General features: G+C 45.6%; 1 protein-coding gene across 1 annotated transcript in view; it reads right to left on the bottom strand.

Moving 5' to 3' along the window:
* Nucleotides 1-23,116, bottom strand: part of SPOCK1 (SPARC (osteonectin), cwcv and kazal like domains proteoglycan 1) — a 486,635-nt gene that overhangs the window by 121,950 nt on the left and 341,569 nt on the right. Inside the window, exon 5 of the mRNA XM_014795815.2 lies at nt 7,406-7,532. Coding sequence (XP_014651301.2) covers nt 7,406-7,532 — 127 coding nt within the window. The remainder of the gene's footprint in view (nt 1-7,405; nt 7,533-23,116) is intronic.

Raw genomic sequence — 23,116 nt, 5'->3', positions numbered from 1 at the left:
CACACAACTCTTTTTTTCCCCCAGACACCTGAGAGCACGTGGGGATGGGTCGGTATATTTACTACTTCTTGTCCCTTCAGGCCTGCCCAGTTGGGAGCATCCAATGGTTTGCCTAATTGCTGCTACTCCTCCTATTCTTGGTGCATTATTGCCCTTGTGCTCTAGTCCCCTCATGCACAAAATGTGCAAAGGCAAGCCTTCCACCCTTAGTTTCCAATTATTTTATTTTCTGCTTAGTCAGAAGCAAGGCCCTCACCAATGAGCCATTTGCAAGTGAAAATAATTTTCACCCAGCAGGTTCTATGGAGGCAGGGCTATCTAAAAATATCCCTGAAAATACTAACCACCTCATCTCTGTGCTGAAAACCCAAGAAGAGTAGCCACACATAAAAACCTCCCATGCCTGTCATGGACACAGGGCCATAAAAGTCTAGGGGAGAGGGAGAAGACATGAGCTTGAAGCTATCTTGAGAAGTCTTACAAATCCATTCCCTAGATCTGCTCTGACCCTCGGAACAGCCTGTTCATGGGAAATGCTGGCCAACAGAGACTCTATTTGCCAAGAACTTCAAACATGACCTTTACTTGGTAGCAATTGTTGGAAACTATTAAGATGACTCTGAAAATAATATAATCTGCAGCAACAATATGTTGAAAGAAATGCCAACCCTGTAAAGCAAGCTCTCTCTCTACTCCTTGCTCATGTGTGCACACTCAGAACGGAAGAGAAACATTTTCCTCCATAGCGGTTCTTAACTCTGCATCTCTCTTCTTCATCTAGACATAAATGAGCCATTTGCTAACTGTTTAACAGCAATTAAGGAAGTAAATGTTGGGGGGAAGGGGGGAGAGCAGACGGGTATTTGCCTGCTTGTTTTCCAATTACCAAGAGCCAGGCTGATACCAGAGAACAGGGCTGGTTCTCGGGGGCTCCCAGCTGCACCTGACAGCCCTCTCCTTGGAGGTCAGGCTGAGCACCTGGCAGCTTCTGGGTGGGAAATGAGCAGTCCTAGCCCTGACAGCTAAGCTTTGGTCATGTGGGTGCAGACTGAGAGAAGTCAATGAAGTCCTGTTGAAAGAGGCCTGGCAATGAGAGACCCAGCAGGGCCAAGACCTGGAACAGCAGGACCTCCTCCCCTGCTCCCCTCTGAGCTTCCAAGACCCCAGCACCACTCCAGGGCTGCTCACATTTTCCAAAACAGCTCTCTCCTCCAGAGGGAGGAAAGCTGAGACTGCCTATCTGAAGTCTGGGCTGGCTGGATTCTAGTTAGCAGCAGGAAAAATTAAAAGGCAAATTAAAAAAATTATGGGCAAAAGTAAAAGTTGGCAGCCGGGACCCCATCATCTTTCATTTTTCTATGCAGATAACAGGAGAGAAAGGAAAGGGGTCCCTAGCAGGTCCAGGATGAGGCCACCAAGCTGTTGGAGGGAGGATTTGCAGGTCCACAAGGACTAGGATGGGGAAGAAAGCCTTCTGCTGAGCTCAGAGCTAAAATGACTTTCCATATTTGAAATTCAGACACTCACCAGGACTAGCTATGACATCCTGAATGCCTCTTTAGACTGGTTCTATCCATCTCTACAACCCCTACACAAATCCAGGCCTGGCTCACACCAGCAGGCTCCTCAGTCACCCTGCCTCCAGCCCTGCCCCCAACCATTCCCACCCTGCAGCCTGTGTAAACAAGTTCAGAAATATAAATCCTTAATAGGATCCCCAATGCTTTTAGGGTAAAGTCCAACTCCCCTCATATGGCCTTCAAGGCCCGCAAAAGCTGCCCGATTCCTTCTCTAGGCTCATTTCTATAGCTAGTTAACCCCCTGTTCCCATCCACATGTGACCCAGCCACGGTGACAATGTCATTGGTTCCTTTAAGGGGCCATGCTTTCTTTCACATTTTTAACCACTTCTCCCCTCTATGGAATAAGCTGCCCTCACTCTTACTCTGGTTGACTCCTTCCAGCCTTAAGATCTCAACTGAACCATCACTTCCTCTAAGAATACTGCTTGCACCTCCAAACTAGTTAAGGTGGCCCTGCTCTGTGTCCTGCAGTACCCTGAATGTCCCTTGTCGGAACATCTATCCTAAAGAAAGGAGATTGCTTTTCAATTTATCTACCTTCCTTGTAAGTTCATGAAAGCTGGAGCTTTGTTTATTTTGTCTTCTGATATATCCCCAGGATTTAGCATAATGCATGTCACAGAGTAAGAAAGAACTCAATAAACATTTATTGAATGTCTGGACTACTTCAGTTTTCCTGGACAAGAGAATGTGACATCAAGGGTAGTTAACTGACGAGGGTGACCCTTACTGCCTAGAAGCCAAGTCAAGGGGCAGGGTCTATACCACACTCAAACCAGCTGGGGTGCTGGACTTTAATTTGTCTATTCCTAGTGGTGGGTTATCTGTTCCTTATCTTTTACTGGTTATGCTTTATAGAGTCTGAAGAAACACTCATTGCCATGTAACATCTTATATCCTTTTATCTCAAGACTTGGTGAATTCTTGTTCACTCTATCTTTGATCCTGAGGGAGTTACAGAGCTCTGAGTGTGTGTCCCTGGTGCTGGGATGCTGGGAGAGCCTTGCTACAGACAGAGCCTCCTAAATGCCTCCCTCCAGTTGTGGGAACCTGTGGCTATTCAGGGCCCAGAAGCAGAAGGAAAGCTTGTTTGACGTGACCTGAAGACAAACACCCATCAAGGACAGAGCTGATGCTCAGGCTCCTTCCTCTTCCTGCTCCCAATGGCACTCCCCCCAGACTCCAGATCCATCTGTGAAAGGGTAAGCACTTCACCTGGAGTATGGTGATTACTTATTATGGGGTGGGGAGTTCTTTGATGATGATGGAATTGAGGCTGCAATATATTTTTGCCAACACTAATTTTTGTGAATTGGATTTATGACATCAAATCACTTCCAGTAATACATGCATCATGTTCTCATTTGTCCTTTGTTTTCTGACCCCATTGCCCCAAAAAAGGCTATAACTCCAGGGGATGGAAAGTTATTTGTTCATTAATAGTGAACTCATTCTCTCATCAACTGACCGTCTACTGGTGGTCCTCCAACAGCTCTGTCTGTGAGACTAAAATGCCCTCTTGAACCTCAATAAACAAGTAGCCACGTATTTAGGGGCAAGAACTAAAACACTCTAGCAATAAACACCACCAGACTGAAATATCCCCCTTGGAAGGAAGCCTCATTGAATGCCAGGGGTTTAGAACTGTGCTCAGCTTCAGAGGTCTTGAGCAGTCAGTGCATGGCTTCTAAATGTGTCATATCTAATTCATTTCTTTAGGAAAAAAGAAAAGGCTAACTTTCTAGAAGTTCATAGAAGACAGAAAACTAGGAGACTAATGCCGCAAACCAACACCCACACCATTCCACTGCAATGCTGCCCCTCCCCCTTTGTTTCAACTTCAAGTAGAAGTGGGTGATCACAGACATCCAGACAGGAGACTGTGGATGTCAAATTCTGCCACTGTCCTTGACTCTCTGGGCCTCGGTATACCACATATGGAAAATGGGAGGAAGGACACTATAGTTTCTGATAAGAGGCTTTAGGTCTCTTCCTTTGCTTCAAGAAAAGACAGATGAGCAGGTCTGGGAAACTGAGGGCTCAGGCTGCTGGCAGAATTCAAGGACACTAGAGGGACAGCAGGCTGGGACTGGGGAAGGCCTTTGAGGGCTCTGCCTAGCAGTATCTGGAAGTCACTTCTCTTTTGAAGAACCAGGAGTCATTGCAAAAAAATCTTCCGAATCCTGATGCTGCCTCTTAAACAAGCGACATAACAGTTTCTGTAAGCAGGCAACATTCTCTAACATAAAAAGCCAACTTTGCTGCCCAGACCTCAGGGGGGCCTTGACCAGCGAGCATTTCCAGACATTCCCTGGGCAACTGACAGCATTTCAAGCCACGTCTGACAGGTTACCACTGCTCCTTGTAGCTCAGGGGTCACGGGGAAGCTAGCATTTTAAGAACCTTCTACACTACAAACGAGACAGAGGTGAGTGGGCAGGGTTTTGCCGGAGCTCGATGTGCAACAAACCACTCACCCAAACCGCCCTGATCACTCACGGGCATTTCATGGCTTGTCTCCAGTCTCAGGCTCGAGGATCAGAGAGCTTACTCCAGAGCTGGAGGGAATAATTGGAACAGCACTAACTGGATCTTCGCAAAGAGAGAATCACTGCAAGGAGCCTCCGACCCTCTGCCAGAGCCCCAGGCTGGGTGTTTAGCTGAGTAACTTGGCCCAGGGTGGGGATGGCTTATTTTTCTCAATGACTAAGCTCTCTGCAGCCCAATCACTCAAATCCCAGATGGGTTACACAGACCAGAAGCTCGCCATTCCTTCTCCACTAGAGTCCGTGGCGGCTCCTCTCTTGTCCGTGATATTTACTGAGCTCTCGCTATGCACTTGTCCTGTGCCTGGTGAAGGTGGTGACGGGTATTGTTTCTGCTTGTGGGATCTCACATTCCTGAGGCAGACACAGACACGAAGGCAGTTACAGTACCAAGTGTCCCACAAGCCTGGCATTGCCCGACGATCTGCTCACCTTCCATGCTTGGGCTAAATGTCTCCTCTTAGACTGTTCTCACATCCTCCTTCTCCCCCTCTCATCTCATGTTCCTCTCCCCTCACAGTTTGAGCCACACGGGCATCCTCTTAGTTCTTCAAACACATCATCCTGCCGTAGGGCCTTGGCCCATGCTGTTTTCTCTATCTAGAACATTCTACCCCTCCACTCTTGGTTTAAAGACACCACCTCCGAAAGGCTTTCCCTCACCATCCCCTATAAAGCAGGCCTTTCTCGTTCTCTTTCTCTCAGGACCATCCGTATTCCCCTGTAACACTTAACCAAAATCTGAAATTACATACTTATTTGTTTGGTTACTTTATTTCTGTCTCCCCTACCAGATTGTAGTCTCCACGTGAGCAGGAATGGTGTCTGTCTTGTTCCCCACTGCCCCTCGCCACGTTCTGCACAGTGCCTAGAACTGCTAAATGTTCGATAAACAGTTGCTGAACAAATGAGTGAAAGATCTTTTCTGTAATAAGGGATTAAGAAATAGGAAGGCAACAGACTCTGGAGGGCTTTGTTAGCAACGATAAAGGCTCTGAGCTTCGTTTTAGCTGCAAGAGGAAAGCTATCTAAGCATTTTAAGTGGGGGAGACACAGGAATAGACTTTTATTACAGAATTATCCCCCCTCTTCTGTCATGTGGAAATGGACTTTGGGGGCAGGGAAAGGCAGACTGGAGGTAAGGAGGTCTTTTAGGAGGCGCCTATAAAAACCAAAATCCTCACTACTCAAAGTGTGGTCCATGGACCAGCAGCATGGACGTCACCTGGGAATTTGTTAGAAGTGCAGAATCTCAGGTCCCACACCAGACCTGCTATATCATAATCTGCATTTCCACAGAATCTCCAGGTGATTGTTCACACACCTAGAAGCTGGGCTTTAGGTGAAAGACAGCGATGGCCTGATCTGCCTTTGGGGAGAGGGGGATAGAACTGATTCATCAATATCCCCTATAAATTCACTATTCCAGACGTGTGCAGGGTGTCAGAAGCAAGCCCTGTTACTATAAACTATCTCAAACTGCGATTCCATCAGGGGTCAAGGAGAGTAGGGGAAGGGTGAAGGGTGGGTACACTGAGCTAGGCTGGGGCTATTTAGCCAGGAAATACTAGCTGTGACCTTGGGCAGAGAAGCTGCAATTCACAGGGCAGGTCTGAAGTTGGGGAGCTAAGGATTACTGACTCTGGCCATGAGGAAGAGCCCATGTTTTTATTTCCACTGCATTGTAAGTTTCCCCAGCACCTGACACAGACCCTGGCACATAAGAAGGGCTCAATGATACTTGTTGAAAGAACAAAGGAATGATCAAGCGGTAATTATGCTATCGAGGTCCTAAAGCAGATTATACGGGTCTGGGTACAAGTTAAACATGCCTTCTGGCCTCCTGTTTTGTTAAATATATTCCCTTTGGTTAGAAAAATGTGAAAATCTGAGAGGATAAAACATACTTTCAGTGAACAAAAATATATGACCTGTGCAATACAGAATCAGTAGGAAAGCATGGCACAGCCTCGAAATAACCTGGATAAGCCTGTAAGGACAGCAGGCAGCGAGGGTCCTCCCAGGCCCGTGCAATCTCCATGGTGTAAAGGTCAGGATGGTGAGGGGATCACGGAGAACAGAAGCTGTCAGCTGTGTGTGCACTAGGGGAGGGACAGAGAGGGGGTACAGCAGAAAGGCCTGAACGCCACATGGCAGTGTGGCCAGAGGTGACCACGGTGTCACCAATAGCAACCCTCTTTAGGCCCAGACTCCATTCTGCAAGTGAACCTGACATAGAAAAACACGAAGAGAGATGAAAGCAGTGCGGCTCTGGCTGGAGGAGATGGAGGGTCAGAGCTCCACTCCTCGCCCCCACCCATGTCTTACAGAAAACTCCTGAGATACCCACGCACCAACTCTTTCACACCTAGCACAGCGCCGGGCACTGAGGAGGCGCTGATTTATATTTGCTGAGTAAGAGAACAAATAAGCAAACTCCTGTCAATTCTGTGGTTTCCCTTTCTCTAATTCATTACCCCAGTGAAATGTGCCCATCCCCAACACAAATGGACGCCTTCATCTCAAGGAGACTATGGGGAGTTCCAAGAACAAATTATCACCTCCTTTCTCTTTTCTCCACCCTGATGATCCCTGCCTCCCTGCCTGTAAATCCTATTATTAGAGCCCAGATGAAATGCCCCTTCTCTGTGAAACTTCCCTCGTCCCTCCAATAAGAAGAAATAGACCCATTTTATCTGCAGTCCCCTTTTCCATGAAACTATTTTCTGAGGTAAAATGACCTGTCACCATACTTGCTTCCCTCCTCCATTAGACTGTAAGCCCCTGGGCCCCCCTGAGAAGGGAACAGCCCCTGAATGCCCCCAGGGCCTGGGGCAGAGCTGGATGCATTCTAGAAGTACAATAAATGCAGGTGAAACACGTGCTGCCATAGCATCCCTTCCTGTCACCACACTGCCCAGGAGGCAGCATCCTGGGCCTCCCTCATGTCTTTGCTCCCCATCAGCTAGGCTGTATGACTCGCATCTTTGGAACAGCTTGCCTCCTTACCTTCTCCAGGAAGCTCATCTAGTTTAACTTCAGGATCACAGGCCACTCTGAGAATCACCGTCTCTCCTCAGCCCTTGACCACTCCAGTCACATAGGATGTAACATTTTTATCATGTCTCTTGGCTAGAGAGACTGTTCATGTGGCAGCTTCTCAAGGGCAAAAGTCTGCAAAGCTTCACAAAACTGTGCAGGTTTTGGCACAAAGACTTGTCAGAACAAGCACACATGGAGCATTTTTGATGACAAAAAAGAACGAAGATGACCAACCTTGGATGTATAGGTGTGACCGTCGGAGCCGCAGACCATGGCCAACTGTGCCACAGGGCAGGGCTTGCACTTGACCAGATTTGAAGGTCCAACCCAGTGTTTGTGGGCCACGTTCCCCTTCTTTTGCCTAAGGATGAAAAAAGAGGAGATAAGTTAACTGAAGCTCCAGTCCCCATGGGTCTATCCTCCAGGTCACCCGGATAAAGGCCAAATAAATAAAACAGCTGGTCAAACACTCCCATTTGTTCCAACCCAGTGATAGGGGCAGGAGACTGTTGCAAAAGCCTAGGTTCAACCCACCAGCTGGACCCAGGAGAACAATGTGGCCATTAAAAATGTTGTAAAACATTATTTACTGACATGCTAAGACATTCAAAATACATTTAAAAAAAACAATGGCTCTGTGCAGTGACCCAGCCCTAGACCCAGTATACAGGGTGTGGCACATCACAGATGCCCAGAAACAGCATCCCAGAGCCCCCGACTCCTCCAGGGCTGACGAGCAGCCTTCTGAGTGGGATGACACATAGACGACTCCGTGAGCATTTCAGATAGAAACGCATCTCCAAACACAACCAAATGACTTTATCACAGCTGCAGAAAACGATCTTGGGATACATTTTAAAGCAATTTCAATCCAGCTTCCAATTTGCTATTTGATAGAGGCTCTGAAGTGATGTCACTTTCAACTGCTAAAATAATCAGAATTCTACCCTTTCATTCCAGCTCCAGTTTCCCACATCCTAACCTTTGTCATAATGATAAATGGTGCTATTAGGATGGCTTATGTCCACGGAAGGAACCCCATCCCTGTATCATAAACCACTGAAATAAACACCTACAGTTATGGCTACCCTTTCTCTCATAGTCAAGGCTACTCTCCCAGCAAACCACTGGGAGTGACTCTCATGGTGTGGGGCTGAGTACAGGGTGGAAGACAAGTGTCTCTGGCCTGCCCATCAATCAGGCGATTATTATGCCCTTGAAGTGTTTTGCACTAGCAGTCCTGCATGGTGGTTATCGTTTGGGCTCTGGAGTCAAAAAACACAAGTTCAAATCTCAGCTCTGCCTCTTACTCACAGTGTGACCTTGGCAGGATATTTAATCCTGTAAGTCTCAGTTTTGTCATCTGTACAATGGAGGAAAATAGAATCTACTTCAAGCAGATGGCATGAGGATTAAATTAGCTGATGTATATAAAGTACTTGGTAAAATGCCTGGAAAACAGAAAGCAATAAAAATGGAGCTGTTGTTATCATTATCATTTGCCCCAATAGATAGGGCTATAGAGGATGAAATTACCATTGCCACAGAAATGTGACTTAATTCTAAGGCCCTAGGTTTGGAATGGCATTTAATTACCCAGAAGAACTCATGGGGCCACAAGAAGGAAATCTTTTCTACTAGGTGTGGAATGAATCTCCAGTTCCTCAGGAATTAGGGTTTGGTGTCTAAGGTAACCCACCCTCTTCCAAATGAAGGAAAGGGAGTGAGGAAGAGCCCCCACCGACTTAGCTCTTATCCTACTGCCAACCTGCCCTAGCAATTTGATGGTCTGTGTGGGGAACTACCTTTGAGGGTGACATCAAGGAGGACGACCATGTACCCACAGCACAACCCTTGGGACCATTAGGATCCCAGGCTGGACAGGCCATAGAGTTGAGCCTGTCTGACCAATGAACCAGAAAAGGAAGTCCTACAAAGGCTCTTTGAGATCACCTAGCCCAGCTCACTCATTTTACTAATGGGGGAAACCGAAGCCCAAACTGGGGAAGAGTCTTGCCCAAAGTCATGAAGATGATTGGTGGCTAAGCCTGTGATGACATTCACACAGTCTTAGAGTGTCCAGGGATGAATCTCTCTTCTTCAGCCCATCGCAGTCCCACCTAGATTACTAGCTTGAAAATTCTCTGGGGGCACCTACATGTTTGTCATTGGAGGTCTGGTCTCCAACACCTCCCTGCTCCCACAGCGGCACTCACCTTATCCTTGCCTCTCTGTCTGGAAAAAAACATCTATCACTTGCATCTCTAAAGCACATGGACATGAGGTCTCCTATTCCCCTTTGCCAAATACACTTTGCTCTTTCAAGGTTTGTTCTGGACTAACAGAAAAGGGATGGTGGGTGATGGGATTCCAGGCAGCAGACAAGCAGGCTGTCAGCACAGAGTTAACCTCAGAGTACATGATTCCTTCAGCAGAACACCACACATTTATCATCATTCGCACAGCAGATTGTCTGACACTGATAATGAATCAGCAAATACAGGCAGAAGTTCCAGCGTCTGGCAGCCCCTCTCCTGGGTCAGTCCCCAGCATGTGTCCCCACAGCTGAAGCAATTGTTATTATGAGTTCCCAGAAATGGGTTATAAAGTCCAAAGAGTGGGCAGCTTTGCTGGAGCGGACATAACCATGTGCAATGATACCCTGGAGGAAAGAAGTCTGAAGGAGCTTAGCCAAAGGCAGAAGAGAGAGAAGTGAACACTGAGCCAATGGCTTTGAGGAAAAGATGGAACCAGCTATTAATCACCCGTTAATGATAGGTCATCTCCGTCTCTGGACCTGAACTTCACCATTAAATTAAATTCATTAAGGGGAGGCAAAGAGATGAGGCTGGACAGCGCTTACTAATGGCCTGGAACATCACGGATGCTCAGTACATCCATGTTGGGTAAGTGGCTGGGTCCATATGCGCTGACCACTGCAGTGATTACTCAGCAGTTAATCACAAAATCACAAACTATCAGAACCAGAAAATACCTTAAAACTAATCTAGTCCAACAACTTTATTTTATAAGTGAGGAAGTGGACACACAGAGGGGAAGTGACTTGCCCAGTGTCACATAGAAATATGGCAAAATGACATATATTTGTCGGATTGAAGTTATCTTGGAATGACAGTGCTGCTCTGGGACCATTTTAATTCCCTATTTTGGTATTTGTATTTTCATTATCAGGGTTCAGTTTTATAAATAAAGCCCCTCTGAAACATTGTCCCTGGCTCTTCACCTGCAGAGAAGCGAGCTCAGCATATCCAATGTCAGGTGGTCATGGATTAAGCCCAAGAGGAACCACGTTTGACCTCTCCTAGGATGCCTTGGGGACTAGAGGTACAAAGGCCCAGCCATTCCAAATTTTCCCAATTCTAATGAAATAAGCATACCTGTTATACTGAGGTAAATGCAGGTGTTCATTACCTCACTAGGACCCCAATGGAGATGGCACCTAAATTCGTGGTCTCTGTCCAGAGGCCAAATTATGTAAAGTTATATACAAGTATATGTGAGCTCAAGGAGGCATAACTTTCCTGGTTATTGTGTGTATATTTCAATCCCCACAATCCAGTGCAAACCATAAAAAATAACCAACCCTGTTGAGGCAAGGGACTAAGTTTTCTGACTCTAAGATATTTCACTTCTTGAGTCAATGAAGAGTGAAATCCGATGAAGGTGTCTTGATGGGATTGTTATTCCCAGTGTCACAGACATTCATCAACTGGGGTGACCCAACCAATTTAGTCTGAGATGCAGGTCCTGCCAGCCTTTCCACTGGCCATGACGCCCAACCCCAACCCAGCCTGGCTGGTGCTGGAGGCAGCCATTCCACCCTCCCTGCTGATAGCACCACATGGAAAATCCCAATCTACAAGTACTCCAAGATGGAGAGAAGACAGACAATTGGCAGATCACCAGCATTTCTTATTCTCTTTTGCTCAACTGCTTATTCTCATTTTTTTAAAAGTCTACCAAAATTTCCAGCATTTACGTTTTTGAAGCAGAGTGATGATTCTTAAGTACAAATCTGACGATGTGACTTTCATGCTTAAAACCTCCATCTTCTTGGGGCCAGCCTGGTGGCGTAGTGGTTAAGTTCATGCGTTCCACTTCAGTGGCCCAGTGGCACGAGGTCTCACATCCCGGACTGACCTACACACCGCTCATCAAGTCATGCTGTGGTGGCGTCCCACATACAAAATGGAGGAGGATTGGCACAGATGTTAGTTCAGCAACAATATTCCTCAAGCAAAAAGAGGAAGACTGGCAATAGATGTTAGCTCAGGGCCAATCTTCCTGACACTCACACAAACACACACACACACACACACACACACACACAAACAAAACTCCATCTTTTCCCCACCTCCTAAGGCATGGCCTAAACTCCTAGTTTTGGTGTTAAACTGACCAAGACTACTTGCACAGGTTCACTGTCCACTCTGCTTCCCTCCCCAACACACAGATACACACACACATACATGCACACACTGATCACCACCACCATATATTTCTGCTCTAGCCACCCTGTGCTGTCTCCCAGAGCCCACCAAGGACCTTTGTGCCTCTGTGCCATCATGTAGGTTTTTCCTCAATCTGACACACCTTCATCCCCACCCACATTTCTCCCCTCCATCCTCCACTCCTCTCTGCCTAAGGGGCTTTCTTTAAGGCCCAGCTCAAAAATCCCCTCCCCCAAAAATCCTCCTGTGGCCCTTCCCCAGGGAGTCAGGCTGTGCTCCTATACCACCATCGGCCTATGATCACTTCTGCTCAGGCTCCTGGACTAGTCTCCAAGTGAGCACCTTGATTCGACCCAACCAAATGTTAAGAGGCTACTGTTAGTCCAATAGGACATGGGTATACCCAGGCTATAAACCTTGGATCCCATCCTGCACACCTCCCTTTCCTGCCCTCACCACTTCCCCCCACCATTCAGTCCTATGGATTCTATCTCCAGCCAGCCATATCAGCCACCCGCATGTCTCTTACTGTGTCATGCAAATTCAAGTCTGTATGACTTGGCAAATGCTTTCTATCTGCACAGCACATGTCTGCCCCTTGTTCAAGCTTCACATCCATTGCCTGCCATGAAGTCTCTCCTGACCCTATGAGCCCTATCCCAAGTAGAATTAACTACGACATTATTAGTTCCAACATTACACCTTGTTCAGATCCAGCTGTGACACTCACTAGCATAAAGCAGTTCTTTTTGTGTCTATCTTCCTTAATATACTATGCATTCCTCAAGGGTAGTGACAGGGTCTTAATCATTTTTGTGTGCCTGGTGCTTGGAAGCATGGTTGACCCTCGACATATGGGTTTGCTCAGGGAAATAAGTGAATTTATTAATTTGGATTTTTAGAACTTTCTCCTTTTATTTCTGGAAACTATTAGCACTAACTAGAAGGCAGAAATAGCATGTTGTTACGAGTAACAAAAATTCAACAGGCTGTTTCCATAAGTCTTAATTCAGACTTGAAAAAACAATAATTGGCAAAAATTTCTAAAGACAAATGAGAAGTGGGTGGAGGAAGCTCTCCTGTGCATCTGAGGACTGAAGGATCCCCACGCTCTAGAAGTCAAAATGCTCCCAAAGCTGAGTGAGGACCTCTGATGTAGCATTTTCAAATTGCCAACAGATAGGAATCTGGAGGATTTGGGCATGAGAAATCAGAATTCCCAGGAACAATAATTGCTGAAATAATGTTTTTCTGTATTCTTCACAATATTTTCTTTTTCTTTTTCAATAAATAGGAAATATTACATTTAGTATTATTTATAAAGAAATGTAGCCTAGAGTGAAGATTCAAACACTGGAAATTGTCAGCAAACATTACTGGGAAGTACTGCAGTAACATGATATTTAAGTCTTCTAGCATGTTAACAGCACTGCACAGAATTACATGTTGATATTGTCAACTTAGAGATTTACTTTGTTCCCAAACTATTCTTTGGAACAACACTCAGAGGATTTCTATAAAGTGTACTATGCAAATAAATTTGTTAATATTCATTGTATTTACAAGAGCAGCTCACCATTGGCAGCAGATTGGATCATGAACACGCTCTTATTAAGATGGCAACAGCTATAAGCAAGACTGGCCAGATCATGATCACTCTTTCTAAAGTGTTCCTGTCCTAGTCCTGGAAATGTCGACCTTAACCTTCAAGTCCAGACGTCAGTGTTTCCTGCTCTTGCTTTCCACTGGAGCCCCCACTCCTCACTCAGAAATCCTTACCCTCACCAACCAAGGCAAGTCCCACGTTCTGCAGCTTCCCCACAATTGACACCGAGGGAGGCTTTCATGACATCAGTTGTGACCCACTATTTCACTTGACCGCGGGCAGCATAGGGCCATAGCCGGAGCCCAGAGGAAAACAGTGGCAGGACAGAGACTTCCAGAGTAATTTTTTTCAGCAATTAATATATATGCACATGTAAATTTCCTGACATCAATCCTGCAGAATGAAATTCAACAATCTGTGTCAAAAATATTTTAATGATGGGGTGTGGGTAGGGGTTGCTATGAGTATGTATAGTAGAACTGTAGACTTTTTTCTTTCAGTTATTAAAGAAGGGTCATTCATTTTACTCAATACACAGTGTGTTTTAACATGTTTGCATAACTTTAGATAGAACTGTTTTACTCTACATATGAACAGCTGGTGAAAGAGAAAAGCAATCCAAATAATAAACGAAAGCAGCAGCACTCCAGTTGTTTTGTGTGAATACTACATGCCAGTCTAAATGCCCTGAACACATCTCCCTGATTCCTCACACACAAGCACCCTTTGAGGGTAGATGCTATTATTACCCCCACAAAAAACGAGGCTTATATAACAGTCCCAGTCACAGGACCTTCTTTTCTGTCTTTGTTCTCGCGTCAGAGCTCTAAGGCAGACCTGGCAGCTCAGAGGCATGGAGAACTCACCCAAGAATGATCCCTTTTACCAGTAATTCCAGAGTTTGTTTGCTGGCAGCCAGGACTACATGCATTTTATTTTCATGTTAATATCAAACTGCCCATTCAAAAACAAGATTGAATTTGTTTGCAAAATCAGAACTAATTACTTCTAAAACAAGGAGGGAAGATACTCAGATAGTTGATATGGTGGCTATTTTGAATCAGAGACAAAATAACAAATGTTAATTGAAATGAAAAACATGTTAACCATTGAAATAATCTGTCATGTAAGATGATGCTATAATTCCTCCATTGTTAGAGTTGAGTCGTTATACTAAGTCATAAAATTATACCGAAAAAGCATAATGGCCTGTGTCATGCACAAAAGCTGCTTTGATGAGAGAGACAGGCTCCCACATGAGACATTCTCCATCCTGATATCCACAGGCTCACGAGTCTCCTTCCTTTTCCAAATGAAGAAGGTCCCAGACACGAGATCCTGTCCAGAGTCCAATCTTCCTAATAAATAAGGTCATCTTATTTAGAAGAGCGGTCGTCTCCATGGAGTAACTGTAGTACACCTAGGAGTGTCCTAAGAGCTTCTGGGCACTCACATGGTACAAAGACGTCCTGTTTACAGACACTTGCAATTTAAAAGGACAAATATGTAATAACGGTAATAGCTGCTAAACAGTTATTGAGGACTTATTATTCTGCTGATACTACTACTGTTACTACCACCAAAAATAACTAACATGTTTTGAGCTCTCACAGTGTTTCAGGCATTGTTTTAAGCTCTTTACCTGTACTGTCTCATTTACTCCTCCCAATGGGCCCAAGAGGGAGGAAAGTTATGACAGAGCATGAGAAGCTGTCAGGGAATGAGTTGCGGAGACTTCATGAGCAAAGCAGACCTGGGGGATGGGGAAGACCCATACTCATAAGGTGGGCCCCAGGCATCCGGGGAAGGGCATCCAGAGTCAAGCTGGGATGTCAACCACAGGGAAGCCAGCGCCCTTGTATGGCTTCACTACATCTGGCTTGGCCCAGGTAAGGAGGGTAAAGCTCATGAAGTATCCCAGGTCAAGGTTCAAGCACTTTAGAGGAGACAAGCAGGCCCCAGAATAAGCAGAGACCCGTCAGTCCACAGGCATGTTTCCAAACCATCAACAAGCCAGGTTTCTAAAGCATCTTCAAACTCATAGGAAAAGTACATATTTTTAAAGTTTTAGAGTAGAATCAGGGTCACCAAAAAGATATGTGCCTGGTATGGATGCAATTCCAAAAGCATGAACTTCTCTCTGGGTGTATGTGAACATCAACCTCTGACTATGCTTCATTTCAACCTGAGCCTCCATGACCTGCCTTTCACCTGAGCCGTGTAACGGCCAAGGCAGCTGGGGAAGCATCTACTCTCCATAGATGAGAAGATTCAACAGCCAGATGAGAGTTTCCAAAAACACTATACATGCATGTGTAAATGAATTGAAAATAACTAAGAAGGCACACACCATATGGAACATACAGTCAGCAAGGTAGGACTGTATGAGAAAGGAAACTTCTGCTTTGTTATTCCATATGTCTTTCCATGGTGTGACTCTCTTACAACCATGTATTGCTGGTCTAATTTCTTCAACATCTAAAAAAGAAACACATTTTCAGAATTTTTAAAGAAATAAATGCTGCCAAATCCACACCTGTCTACAATTCCCAATTTTTCCACTAGTGTTTAAAGAAGCCAGGGTGGTTGGAAGGGAAGAAAGATCTCCTAGGTCTAGGAAGAAAGGCTGAAAAAAGGGAGTTCACCAAGATAAAAGCTCCCTGATCTGTCCTCAAAGGTCTCAGTGAAGACCAAGTGGTCAGATCACCGCATCTGCACCAGATTTCCACATCACCATATTTTGAGGGTCTGTTTAAGCAAAGCTATCAAAACTGAAAGTATAAACATTCCAAACATGGTTAGGATTCTAGACATAGTCTTTACTTTTTCAATAAACATTTATTAAGTACCTACTATGTGTCAGAAATTGGGCAAAGAATTCAAAGATAATGCTAACGTACTAAATGTACTTCCTATAACACACATGACATGTAATGATTGTTGTTAAACATAATGATCATATTTCATTACTCTGAATGGCTGAATTTATTTGGGGTAGATGTTACCTTAACTGTTTTTATTCTTATTCACATCTTGAGATGCTAAAGAACTCATCCAAGAAAATCTCTACACGGCAAGAAATTTGCTGTTAATTTCAGGACCCCCCCACCACCCCCTGCCAAAACACACGGAGCCAATCTATATTTAAGAGTGCGATTTGTGTGGCCAATGGGCAAAGGACAAGAAGAAAAGGATGGTGTCTCACACATTTCTGGACATTACTTGAATCAAGGTTTCCTTATACTTGAAACCAAATATGTATGTCCAGGGATCCTAGTCAAACGTACTTCTAGCCTAAACTCACAATGCCCTCAGTGTTTCCTGACCAGATCAAGAAGATTAGCCGGCTGATGTGATTATGTAAATTCCACTAACTGGTTGGAGACTCTGTGTCTGCAGTCGCTTTCCATTAAGAGAGTGACAGAGCACAGGCGGTGGCACCAAAGGACCCTGTGAGACACACATGGTAGGGTTTTAATTCAAAGTTCAGCCTGTTGAATGAGCATGGCAACTGGGGCCTGTATGCAAAAACAGTTTGCGTGCTCGGGCACACTTGCACACACACACACAGGCACTCACAGGCCCAGCTAAAATTCTGTTTTGTTAAGGCAAAGTATCAAGCCAGCAGTGGAACAGCGAGCTATTAGGGAAAAGTAAGCGAACAGTTGAGCCTTCTTTACTCCCTTAGGATAATGGATAGTGATATACTCTGTTTTAAAAATCCATTTCTTCCTAAAAGGGGGCAGAAAAGAAATTGTTACTATTACCCATTGACCACCGGCATCCCCATTTGATTCTTTATTTCACTGCTCTTTGTTTGCTATCCCTAGAAAGAGAGGTCCATTTCTAGCCCTGAGACCTTAGTGGAAATCTTTAGCAATGGACACATTAATTGGAGAAAAATCAAATGATAAGCAAGCAAGCCCAGGGCCGAGAATTTCATTTGGCCTCCCTCCCTGAGCTTTCAGAATACTGCCTCTTCACAAGAGGCGCCAGAAGAACTGAGAGCTTTGCTAACACAGCTTCCGGCTAATTGTTTGTAAGCTTAGGTGTGCACACAAGGGCATGTGCAAGCACGTGCAATTCCACCGACTCGGCTGCTATAATCTTAGAAAACATTTGCTTGCATTCCTGGGGGGCAATTAATTATTATGGGATGTGTATATGAGAGAAAAAATATCCACATTTGTTTTCTAGTCACCAATAGCAAAGCACCCTGTTCTGGGAGGGCTGCATATGATCTACCTTAGGAAGAATAAGCCAGAAAAATGAAACTGAAATGGGTAGATGGCATTGAGGTCACTGCTGTTTTCAGGATATGCCCAGAGACAGGCGGGAAGCTGACAGAGACATGGTATTTGAAGAGGTCCAGCTGAACACCATCATCCACAAACTGTCGACACTGGGCCATTCACCAAAAGCACTGCAGAGGCAGGTACAGCCACACCAGCATCATAACTTTTCCTCTGCTCTGAAACCTTTTGAAACCAGGTGCCAACTTGCTTTAGCTATACTCAGTTGTCTGTTTACAAAAGTAGTTAGATAATGCATTACTAAAACCCACCTATAGATAACATCTCCCTGAAGCTTGGGTCACCATGGTAACAGATGCTTGAGTTATTTTTCAGGAACTAAAAATCTACCTTTGTCTGGTTCTGGCCAGTCGAGACCACCAGCCCACCAACTGGGCCTGCACAGGTGTCTAATAGGTGACCTCCTGATGTCTAAGAGCCAAAAACTCCACCCTCAGATCATGTTAACACCACCATTTTGTGAATATGCCTCCTATGAAGAGCCATGAAGCTTGATTATGCTTGTGCAGATCATCAATTACCTCACTTATCCTTACCTCCAATCATCTATCCCCACTTTCAGACTACCCTGACCCTCTACTCCATAAATATCCCTAGTCCCCATTTTCAGGGAGGTGGATTTGAGATTTGTTCTCTCCTCTCCTTGCTTAGCTGCCTTGTGAATAAACTCTTTCTCTGCTGCAAACTCATCATCTTGATGATTAGCTTTTCATGCGATGGGCAAAATAAACCTGGTTTGGTAACACTTTCTTCACAGTCAGTGTGGTAGGAGAGAAGACGGAGCCCCTGACAAGCTCCTTCTCAGCTCTGTGGCCTTCACTGGTAAGGAATTTTCTGGATAGGTGGCCAAGAACTAAGGTCAACTCTCTTGGCATAGTGTTTTCTCCAACACTTATCTTCTCCTGCCAGTATCCTCCCACACTATCCTGAGGGCCAGCTCCAATGCCACCCCTTTCTGAGGATGTCTCAGACAGCCCCACCCCGTCCTCTGAGCATGTTTGCCCTGTGTTCCTAGTCCCTTGTATGTGCCCTGCAGCTCTTTATCACTGGCCACGTGGGGCTATACTCAGTCAGGTACCCAGCTGCTCCCATGTAGAGACTAGATGCTCAAGAATGTGTTGGGATAGGGAACAGTAAACCAATGTGTGTGACTGCTATTCCAGAGCAGAACTTGGACCAATGTGTAGAAATTATCAACAGAAAACCTTGACTCAATGTAAGGAAGATACCTCAAACAGTGAATGAGAACTGTCCAGAGAGAGAGGGGCTATCTCAAAAGCTTGGGGAGGGATGCTCCCAATACTGCAAGAGTTCAAGCAGAGGTCACCTAGAAGAACGGGACTCTATAGAAGGCATACTATGGTTTGTATAAGCATCTTCTATGGATGGACATTGAAGAAGTTGTTTCTGTATCTTTACTATAATCAAGGGCTTTGAACATCCTTGTATATAAATTTTTACATGTATCTCTATTTACTTCCATGAGATGGATTCCCCAAAATGGAGTCATGGAGTCAATGAGGCCAAAATGCCTATCAGAAATGTTTTACCAATGTACACTCTTGTAGACAGTACCCTGCAGGGAGCATTACTCCATTATCTCATCCTCTGCTGATATCTACCAGGTATCACTTTAAGAGCTGCTCTGAAGCCAAATGTTTGGATACTCCACCAAAGGTCCATAAGTAATCAATAGAGCCATTAAGAGCAACAAATGAACTTCACCCCATAACACAAGGTGAACAAATGGCACACAGAGAAACTGCTTAAGTTGGAGAGTGGGTAGATTAGCAAGAAATCAAATGTCACCCCAGCATGTTCCAAAGAGTTTGCAGGTACATTGTGGGCTCACAAATGGGAGAGAACAGCAGCTGTGGGCCCAAGCCCCATCCCAGGGGGAGAGTAGCTCATCACTCAGCCCCTCTACACCAGGCTTTTCTCCAGGACAGAGAAGATGGACCCATGAGAATGCTGCCTGCTGCCTTCCCAGGCTTCCTTCTGGCTGAGAGGGTGACATAGGCCTCAGATGGTCCTGTTCTGTCTTATTCTGAGGGGTATGAAGGGCCAGTCCCATGAGCCAAGGGGCAGAGAAGGCAGACCTCAGAGAGAAGCCTCCTAGATGGAGCAGGAGGATGAATTTAGGCATCACAGAGGATCCTTGGGGGAGTAGTGGAAAGCTTGGCAGGCCCTGCTCATGATGGCCAGCAGGGTGGTGTCCAGTATGTGTCCCTTTCCTTCTCTCTTCCTTCAGGCAGTTCCAAAGGACTGCATTCTGCAGCATTCCGAAGAAGACAGGCCTCCAGCTCTGAGAGACTCAATTGGTCAATGAGACAGATAATGCCTTATCACTACCAAGGCCAAGTCTGTGGCCTCAGAGGACAGCTGAACTTTAGATGTGTCTAGTCACTTAGCCCAGAGAGAGGACTGGCAAAGAGATAAGGGCCCATGGGCCAGCCCAGTGGCTTAGTGGTTAAGTGCGTGCGCTCCGCTGCTGGCGGCCTGGGTTCAGATCCCAGGTGCGCACCGACGCATCGCTTCTCCGGCCATGCTGAGGCCACGTCCCACATACAGCAACTAGAAGGATGTACAACTATGACATACAACTATCTACCGGGGCTTTGGGGAAGAAAAAAAGGAGGAGGATTGGCAATAGATGTTATCTCAGAGCCGGTCTTCCTCAGCAAAAAGAGGAGGATTAGCATGGATGTTAGCTCAGGGCTGATCTCCCTCACAAAAAAATAAATAAATAAAAAGAGATAAGGGCCCAAAGAAGCCACATCCCTTCTGTGACTGTGTTCCTGCAGCACAGGCCTCTCCCCTCTCACTTCCTTTAGGACACCACATCCCTTCCCCTTCCCTGACTCAGGGCCTTTGCAAAGGCTGTTTCCTCTTCTGAGAACACTTCTCTCCACTCTTTGCCCAGTTGGCATCTATCACCTTTCACCTCCCCAAGGGGCTTCTGTGGTTCAACCAACCTGAAGTCTCTCTTATGGCACCCTGCTCTTATCCTACTTAATGCTTATCACAATTTATTAGATACTTAATTTCTTTTTATCTGTCTTTTCCAATAGACCTCAATCTCCACAGGTAAACTATGCCCATTCATCACGGAATCCCAAACACATGGCAGTCCCAAACAGAAGGCACTATAGATATTTGTTGAATAAAGACATTATCACAGACTACAACTTAGTGGAATCTAAATTAATGACCTTTAACCCGCCATCATTGGTGTTTGTAAGCCATTTTCTGAGAGCTAGTCCCACCAAAGTTAGGACAGGCAAGACTCGAGCCCTAAAGCCCTCATCACCATCACCATATTCACAGATGGCCTCCCCTGGCATCTGCAAAGAGGTAGACTCTACCTCCAGGATGGAAGGGAGCCCTGCCACTTTGCCCTCCACTTGGGAATTCCATATAGCCATGGGAGGTTTGATCCAGAGCCTTCCCCATCCCCTCAGGTAAATGGGAAGCTGGACTTGCAGCTCAGTAGGAAGGTGGACACACCAGCACCTCAGCTGTGGCAGGATCATGGACAAGGCAGGCTGGAAGGGAGGTCTTCCACTACTCAGGAATAGGGCCACATCCGTTTAGTGTGTGCCCATGAAAAACATCATAAAAGAGAGCATCTTGGAAAGGCATCAAGGTCCCCAAACTAATTAACTTTCATCTCTCCTGTCCCTCTGTGCATAGAGGGCCTTGCCCTCTGCCCACCCCCTCCATAGGAACACTGAAGGCAGGACATTAGCTTGAGAACATTCTATTTAAAATAAAATAACTTTTAAAGATAGCCTTGAATGCCCCTCTAAATCATCCTGAGTCCATTTTCTGGCCCCAGAACCCACATGGTCAGTGCCCCAGATGGGCCCTACTATGGTGGCTGATATCCATAAAGAATGTCTTTCACGGTTCATTGGTTGAATTAATCTGGTATAAAATGTCTAAACTGAAAACCTGTGAGTTGGGATCTTCATGAGTTTCAGGCAGCAAGCAGGCCACAGTAGATTTATTAATAACAAAGGAGAAGGAGAGAGGTTTAAGAAAATTACAGCAGAAGTAAGTGAAAGTGGGAAAATTCAATCTGCTAACTTTTGTAAAAGATGGTGATGCATTTTGCGAGGGGCCACACAGGCCTTGCTCCAGCTGGATACCTGGACACTGCTCTCCCTGGAGACTACTGAAGTGCCCCCCAGAGTGGGTGGGCAACTTAACATCTTCAGTGAGTTGCAGGGGGCCTTGAGCTCCTCTGTTTCTTAATGTTTACAGACAGATGTGCTAATACAATGATTCACACCTGTGTGCTACCCAGCAAGCCCTGAGCCCTGGTGGAAATCAAACCTAGTGATTACCTCTTCAAAACTGGCACACCCACCTAACCTTCTATTCTAAGCCACTTACATCTGATGCATGAAATATGCCACTCTGTGCATTCCTTACCATGCAAGGACACCAATAAACAGAGCAGCTGCAGCCCCGTCATCCCAAGCAGAACCACAGAACAGGGAGCTGCACTTAATGCGTTCTAAGAGACAGAGGGAGGAAGTGAGAGGGTGGCTTAAATCAGCCCTGGCCCTGTGAACAGCCATCCCAGCTCCACAGACACCTGGCTTTCTAGCTCTCCAGCAACTTTGCATCTGGGCACATGCAAATTCTGGGAATTACACCATAAAACATCTCCTACAGATAGAACATGGCCCCCCAAAAAAGACAAGAATCCAGTGTTTTGGGGTCAATTGGAAATATAAGCTGTCCCGGCTAGAAGGGGGGCTTCTCCAGCAGTGCAGCCTGGGAGGGGGAGATGACAACCTGGTGGAGGGTGCTGGAGAGGGCTCTGGTCCTTGACAGCCACACCTAGAAACTGCAGAAGGCCATTAGACTAACTGCGAGACCTTGCCAGGAAACCCTGCCCTTACTCACCCCCATCTCCAGACACAACACTGCTTTGGCATTGGCAGTATGGTTAAAAAAAAAAGAAAACAAGGCAGGGCGAGATATGGGTCTGGCAGATTTTACTGGCAGGTCATGATTTTGATATATTTTTTAATGTGTTTATAAAACTTGCCTAGTGAATTTGCCTTACAATGTAAGATCTGCCTCTCACTCCTTCCCCTCTGTTCCAAGAGACTAAAAATTCCACACAATTATTCACATCTCCATTATGAATTTCTTTTTATTCTCTGCTGCTCTTGTCATCAAGATCGTCTAATCAATGGCCTCAGTTTCAGCAAGGACAACAAAGGAACAGAGAAAAAGTAGCTGGCTCGCCTGAGTTATGAGGTCTTAGTGAAGGCAGCTGGGTCCTTATGGGCAGAGGCATCCAGTATGTCCATTGTTTAAAAAAAAATGGATGTGGTTTAAAGTAATTAAATATCTCTATTTTTAAGTGACATGTGGTTTGAATGATTGCTTTTGGAAAAAACCACAAACGGGAAAAATAAACCCAGAATTATTGCTTCTGGCACAGAAAGGAGGAAATAGGTTTAATACTCGGGACTCCACCAGTGGCTCTTAAGGAGCAAGAGTTAGGAGAGAAGGGTCCAGGCCTGTGTGCAGG

The sequence above is a fragment of the Ceratotherium simum genome, chromosome 4 (genome assembly GCF_057802395.1).
Source record: "Ceratotherium simum simum isolate JZ-2026a chromosome 4, ASM5780239v1, whole genome shotgun sequence".
NCBI classification, from domain to species: Eukaryota; Metazoa; Chordata; class Mammalia; order Perissodactyla; family Rhinocerotidae; genus Ceratotherium; species Ceratotherium simum.
This window is presented reverse-complemented; position numbering and strand designations above follow the sequence as displayed.